General features: G+C 37.0%; 1 protein-coding gene across 1 annotated transcript; it reads right to left on the bottom strand.

The window, feature by feature from the left end:
- Positions 1–3,462: 3,462 nt before the first annotated feature.
- On the bottom strand, positions 3,463–7,397 carry LOC133305862 (receptor-like protein kinase BRI1-like 3). Its single transcript, XM_061506105.1, has one exon. It carries the CDS (start codon positions 7,373–7,375, stop codon positions 3,719–3,721), a length of 3,657 nt encoding a protein of 1,218 aa, XP_061362089.1. The 5' UTR covers positions 7,376–7,397; the 3' UTR covers positions 3,463–3,718.
- Positions 7,398–7,933: the final 536 nt, after the last annotated feature.

A 7,933-nucleotide genomic window follows, 5' to 3' on the forward strand; every position in this document is an offset into this window, starting at 1 on the left:
ATGCTACACATTACAGTACAAATGTGCACTTAATTTAATAAGAATAGCATAAGACTTATAGAGTATGATTGCTCTCTTGAAACTACGTAACTAATTAAAAAAATTTCCTTTATTTTAACCACGTGATAATAAACTATACTGTCACATAACTGTATAGAATCTAAACTTAGCACAAACGCTTCATCCAAATTATATCAACTATCGTTCAAATAAAAATGGACAACATACCCTTTATTTATCAGACTATCCAAATCCTTAAACATGTAATCCAACAAATAATGAATACATAATAAATCCTTATTTACATCTTCAGAATCTATCCATAGATTCCTACTCACTTTCAGTAAACTGAAACATACAATTTACTTTATTGTACGTAACATAACCAAATATTAAATTGTGCAACCTCATATCAGAAATGAATTCCAATTATATATGTACAAATGTAACAACTACATCTATGACTTAAAATACATATTATATCTGAAATCCATACATACACGCGCAATCCCAAAACAATAATCTGTCCAGCAGATCCTGTTGTATCTACTAACCATCCTTTAATGTTGTCTGTTTCTTGAAGAATCACTCTCTTAAACAGAACCTGAAATGTGTCCCCATAACGCGGGGTGAGATTTAAAATCCCAGTAAACTCTAAGTTTATAGAATAGTCTCTCATTCTTAAGCTCACTTCCTACATAATTGGTCAGCACACGCAGAATAGCGGAATATACAGATTACGCATACAAATTTTCAGACTCAACATACAACACATGGTGGTATACAAAATTCCTTACCGTTAAATCTAGTTCAATTATATCCTAGGGTTAATTACATGTAATCATCACAATTTGACAATCAACTTCACGTATTTAAATTACTAAACACAACGGTAAATATTAAACATATAGACACACAACCACTTTCAAACAACTTTATCTAACATAGTAAACCATTCACAGTTTACCAATATCCTTACAGAATTTACCATATAATCCAATGCTACAGTTCTTACGCAAGTTTCCACCTTTCTCCCGGAGTAATATCTCTAAGCATCATAGCATTGTCAGACATTACCATATTAATTTATCATATCCTTCTTTCAAAACAAATACTAACAATTTCATTGATTATCGGAATACCAACAGAACTCACAAAACACAATCAAACCAAACAGATAACAACAATTAACATATAGGACAAACCATCACACAAAACTATTCAACAACCAAGCAAACACATTTAACAATACAAATGCATTAAACAATACAATATAAACATGCACCTATACTCATATATATATATAAACACACACATCTTTATATCACAAGTAGTTGGAACCACCCGATGACCGGATACGTTCACAGTAATAACTAATCATATTCTAAGAGAGTCATCTATTAATCAGATGCACTCAACTTGTACGACCAAATTATTCATTGGCTTCATACTGGAATTCACCCATGTATATATATATATATATATATATATATATATATATATATATATATATATATATATATATATATATATATATATATATATCTCACCACCTTATTGAATTATATACTTTTAATTCAGCACACTTACAAATCATCCATTTTTCTAAGGATTACATGTACAAATTGTCATAGATATATAGTATTCAATACTTTTCTCTTTACGAGATACAACTGATTCACCATCACATCGTTATTCACCATCAATTTATCAGAACATCAAAGTATCTGAACCTCACACATAAACTTTACTAGACATATAAATTCACTAGAATTTCATACTCAAAGTACATTTCCAAATTTATCATACATACCAATTTCACATTATTATCAGACATATCAACGTTAAACTCATTATTTAAATTATATATCAGCATACCTCACGCACCTAATGTGAAAATGGATCCTAATTAGACTGGATTATATTTATCTATCATGGGAAATGGATCTTTCATGTCACATGACCTAATGTGAAACAATCTCAGCTATCTATTGATAGATCAATGGTGACGAGACACTAAAGATAACAAACGAATGCACTTAGCTTCTCCGTAGCGGAGCAAAAAAAAATTGTGAGAAGGGAGAGATTTCAAAATTCACACTGACTTAAGTTGGAACAAGTTCTATAAGTAGCTATTTTCCAAATTTGAACTAATGACCTTTCAATCAAAAGAGAGTATTTTTATCGTTCTCTGAATTCATCCTCATGATTAAAACATTAATATATAACTCTGTCTATGTGTGCTTGCATGCATAGCCTGTCTCAAGCCAGGATAAAGGAAGAGGGTTGACGTCAGGTGTGACAAATCGGACATAAAAATCAGCTATATTTATGAGATAAACTCTTATGATTAAAACATTAATATATGAAATATTATTCCTCATCCTATGAATTTATGAAATATACAGTATAAAAAGGACATTTACTTCATTAAATTAACCAGTATTAACCCCAAATAAAACAAACTCAAATAACAAAAAAGAAATAAAAAAGGATTTTGTAGTTGTTCTTTTAAGATCGCTTTCCGATAAAATACAAAGAAAACCGCAATTAAGAATAAAGGAGCATGTATACAGAGTCTTTGACCCTGCTCATCTCCCTATAATATGCCTTTATTTAAGGCTTCTAAGCTTATCTTCCTACATTTACTCTATTTGAAGTTTGAATAGTAACTAAGAAATCTGAAAAGGGTGTGTTGATTGGCATCTAAACCTCAACTTATATTTTATCTTAATATACAAAAAAGTTATCAAGATTATGAGTTGGGTTGCTGCTCCTCCGACTGAAAGATTACAAATTCAAATCTAATCTAGAAAACAGTCTCGAGTAAAGCTACTTACAAAGACCGATAAAAAGATTATGAATTCAAATCTTTAACGAGAAGTAATTTTTTCATATGAAAAACTAATACCTTCAATTTAGCTCATATAATGCCATTTAGAGGAATCAATAATTATTCGTATATAGAAAGAAAAAAAAAAGTGCAAAAGGCATCTAAAGGATAGGGCACGCAGAAGTCTTGACATTCTTTCAGGGCGTCCTAAAATTTCACATCACACAAAGCAGATGATAGAACAATGGAAGAAAAATGGGTAAAACAACAAAGATCAGGGTTTTGAAGGTTGCAAATGAAAATCCTGTAAGACTCAAGTAACAATCTCTTCCTCCTGTAAATCCCTTCTATGTAAAACAATGGAACCAAATAAATGGAGAGCCACACAAAAAGGGTAAAATCAGCAGATTTCATTTATACTTACAACAGATTCTAGCTTTCTATAAACAAAAACAATTGGCAGTTGCTACATATGAATCAAAACACAAGTGAGCAAAACTGTGACAGTAACAGAACCCAATGGAAATGGTAACAAAGTATTGAAGTCATCAGCAAAAGTGAGGTTGAAGATGGAGGAACAGAAGTTTATATGCAAAATACGTATCAACCAATTGCACGTGACTGAATACTAGATCAGCAGAAAAAATCACATGAAACTCTGTGTATAACCTCAAGACTCAACCTTTCCATTCAGTCCATGATTTCCTTAGACCTCTAAGGTCTCATTAAGTGACTTATATACAGCAAGCAAAATGTGAAAGAACCCTTCTCCGATTTCAGATAGGAAGATCAATGTCACCAGATTTGTCAACTAAAACCCCTCACATTTTACTTTTTATCATTGTCAAAGGGCTGCATTCAAGTCTTATAGTAAAGATCCTCTTCTCATGCTTCGTTGATAACATTGTCTTTCAAAGAGAAGTCATCAAGGATATCACTATCTGTGTCACCCTGAAGCTCTTTAAACATTGCCATCACTTGTATCATGGTTGGCCGTCGGTATGGTCTCTCATCCAGACATTCAAAAGCAATTCTCAAACACTGATATAGTTCACTTTCACTAGATCTTTGCATAATCAAGTCAGGATCAAGTATTTCATTAACTCTTTTCTCTCTGTGAAGCTTCTTACACCATCCGACAAGATTGTTGTCATCACCAAACTCGGATGAGTCAATTGGCCTCTTCCCTGACAGAAGCTCTAGCAGTATGACACCGTAACTATAGACATCCCCTTTTGTTGTGCATCTAAAACTCTGGTAGTATTCAGGGGGTACATAACCTGGTGTTCCCGCAAGTGTGCTGACTGTGAGATGAGTGTCAAGGGCATTAACCAACCTTGCCATGCCAAAATCTGAAACTCTGGCCTCAAAATTTTCATCAAGAAGAATATTGCTGGACTTCATGTCCCGATGTATAATGTGAGGTATGCAACTATGGTGAAGAAATGCAAGACCTCTTGCTGAACCTATGGCGATCTTCTTTCTAGCGGCCCAGTCAAGCTTCGAACCTCCTCCTTTGGCTCTGTCATGTAGAACAGCCTCCAGACTTCCCCATTTCATGTACTCATAAACAAGAAGCCTCTCCTCTCCAATTTTGCAGTAACCAAGCAGTTGAACCAGGTTTCGATGTTTAATCTTCCCAATGGTTTCCATTTCAGCCATGAACTCTCTATCTCCCTGACCTGTGACATGAATAAGCTTCTTGATAGCAACAACACAGCCATCTTTTAGCTTAGCTTTGTAGACTTCACCAAACCCTCCAGACCCTATCAAGCTTTCAGCACTGAAACCGTTAGTAGCCTCGAGAAGATGGGCAAATGTCAACTTGCGCAGAGGTTTCTCAAAGGTTGCAACATTGATGCTTAGAGGCTCAGGAAAGCTGGAAAGTTTCCAACTGCTGCTACCTGAAGTTGGAAGACTTTCTATGTATTTTTCTCTCAGCTCCTCCTTCATTTGGTGCTTCTTCAATTGATATAAAGCTAACACAAGCCCAAGAATAAACAAGATGAAGAAAACAAGGCCAATGACAATCTCTTCTGCAACAGGTTGCTTCTTTTTCCGAGTATGTAACCCTGCTGAGTGCTTCAAGGAGCTACATGGTGATAATGGGACCCCACAAAGGTCAGAGTTGTTTTCATATCTAGATGCAGGGAAAGTGGTTAACTGACCTCCAGAAGGAATGGAGCCTGTAAGGTTATTATTAGACACATCAAGGTCACTGAGAAAAGATAGACCTTCTAATGACCCAGGGATGAACCCTTGAAGGTTATTATGGGAGAGATCTAGCACCCCTATGGCTTTTAGACCACCAAAGCTGTCTGGAATGTTTCCAGTTAGCCTATTGTGTCCCAGATTTAAGACCTGTAAATAGGCCATTGCACCAAAGTTTCCAGGAATACTTCCTGACAATGAATTGTAGGAGAGATCAAGGTAAATCATGCTGCCATTGGAAGGGAAGGTATAAACAGTCCAACCAGAGTATATTCTTGTTAAAGGGCATGAATGGACCATAGGAAAACCTTCAAGCCTCTCAGCCCTGATATCCTCGAATTCAACTAACCCTCCAGCTCCCCTACAACTTGTCCCACCTTCATTTCTCACAAATGCAAACTGCTTCCCTGAAGCACTTCCTGGAATAACCAATCCAGCTTGATCGGCAAGCTCAGATGGGATAGTACCAGAGAGGTTGTTGCTAGTGAAATCTAACCATATGAGCCTCTTACACTTCCCAATCTCTGGGGGGATCTGTCCAGTTAGTGAATTGTTACCCAATTGAAGGATAGCTAGATTGTTTAGATTCCCAATACCAGAAGGTATCTCCCCAGTAATGTGGTTGCTGGCCAGTGACACCCACATCATATTGGTGCAATTGGCAATTGACTGAGGAATGGAGCCTGAAATGAGATTATTGTTAAGAATCATGGTCTCTAGGTTCCCTCCATTGACGCAGATCCCTTCTGGAATCTCACCAGTGAGGTTGTTTGCCCACATAATCAAGTCAGAAAGATTGGGCAAGGACCAAATCTCTGAGGGTATTGGGCCTTTCAAATTATTAAAGCTAAAATCAATTGTCCTCAACTTCGTGCACCCACCAAGCTCTGCAGGCACCACCCCTGAAAGGTAATTGTCAGCAAGGAGCATCTTTTCCAACCCTGAGGGACAAAACCCAGAAGGGATATTGCCGGTGAAGGCATTGGAACTCAGGTCAAGAACCAGAAGCTGTGTACAATTGGCAAGAGACAAAGGAACAGGTCCAGTTATATTATTGAATGGCACAAAGAGAGATCTAAGACTAGAAATCCTGCTCACAACTGAGTCAAGGAAGTTCCCAGAGAGATAATTCTTAGCAAGGTTGAGACTTTGCAAAGAACCACACTTCCCAAAGGTGAAAGGCAACTCACCATAAAGCTTATTCTCAGATAAATCAAGCACAATAAGAGACCCACAAGCCATTCCAAGCTCACCAGGTATTTCTCCATAAAACTGATTATGCCCCAAAAACAGTTCCCTCAAACTCTTGAGACCACCAAGAAGAGCCCCAGGAATCTTCATCTTCAGTTCATTGTAAGAAAGATCTAATCTCTCCATAACCTCACAGTTCCTCAAGCTGGGTGGAAACTCCCCACCCAAAAGCGCATTGTGAGAGAAACTCAAAGAAACAAGACTCTTACAGTGCCCAAAATCAAACTCAGAAAACCCAACAGAAAAATTGTTGCCAGACAGATCCAAAACCTGAACAGCATCACCCAACAAAAGACTAGGTATCTTCCCAGACAACAAATTATGAGACAGGTCGAAGGTAGTTAGGTTTGTGCAAGGAACCAGAGTTTCACTCCCACCGAGTTGACCCGCGAGTCGGTTATCAGAGAAATTAAGCAGAACCAAACCCTGACAGTTACCAACAACATAGGACAAAAACTTAAGGTCAGAAAACCGGTTCAGAGACAAATCAAGTTGGAGCAATGAAGAAGCGAAACCGAACCCAACGGCTTCAGTTATGAGATTCCGAGACAAGTTAAGATAACCGAGGCTGTTACACGGAAGAAGGTTCGAGAAGGGGAACTTGCCGGAAAAGTTGTTAGCTGAAAGGTCGAGTGTTCGAAGCATGCAAGAGGGTGAAACAGAAAAGTTGAAAGCTGTGAAGGAATTACCATGCAATAAGAGGTGTTTCAAAGAGGGTATTGATGTGAGAGTTGGAAGGTGGAGGGTTCCGGTGAGGGATGCTCCGGTGAGGTTGAGAGCGGTGACGTGGCCGTCGCCGTCGCCGGAGGAGGAGCAAGTTACGGCGCGCCAGGTGCAAGGAGAGGACGAGTTTGAGGTCCAGTCAGTTAGGAAGTTGTTTGGATCAGAGGAAACATGTAACTGCTTGAAACTCATCAAGAAGGAAACATCTTCATTAGCAGCATAAGCATAAACACAACATGTTGAGGTTGTTGTTGTTGTTGTTATTATCATCAATAAGGCAAGCATAACAAACCCCACTAGTGTTGTTGGTGGTGTTGGTGTTGGTGGTGCTCTTCCTCTTCCTCGTGACCATGACATCTTCGTGTGATTTGGTTTCTCTCTTTTCATTTCACCTTTTTTCTCATGAAAATTAATGATTAGCTTAGTTCACAGGCATTAATCAAAATCTACCACTCGTGTTTGGTTCTTTGTCTTGTGTGTATGTTTGTCGTGTCCAAAATTGAAAGAAACTTTCATTTTGATTTTTTTTTTTTTTTTTTTTTTTTTAGAAACCCCAAAAATAGTATGTATAGGGTGTATTTTCTTTAAAAAAAATTGATTTATAAATTAATTGGTTAATGAAAAATGTGACTATCATGTTACATGACATATCTTGTGTCATGCTATAGACACAAAAAGGTAAGACTCACACATTTATTATTATTTTTCATTGAAACCCACATTTTTTTTGTATCTGTGGCATGACACAAGATATGTAATGTAACATGACAATCACATTTTCCTTGACTAATTGAGTCTAGTCAAGTTATTATGTTTGCAAAAAGAAAAAGTTTTTATGCTTTTAAATTACATAACTTATCTCATTTCACTCTCACAAGTAGGTGAGACTCACACATTTTGTTGTCAACTCTCTCT

Source organism: Gastrolobium bilobum, unplaced genomic scaffold (genome assembly GCF_033153095.1).
Source record: "Gastrolobium bilobum isolate Gb01-03AN ecotype WA unplaced genomic scaffold, APGP_CSIRO_Gbil_v1 utg20561, whole genome shotgun sequence".
Lineage (NCBI taxonomy): Eukaryota > Viridiplantae > Streptophyta > Magnoliopsida > Fabales > Fabaceae > Gastrolobium > Gastrolobium bilobum.

Excerpts from the sequence above, each read along its gene's own strand:
- LOC133305862 (XM_061506105.1), bottom strand. The coding sequence starts at position 7,375 with ATGTCATGGTCACGAGGAAGAGGAAGAGCACCACCAACACCAACACCA.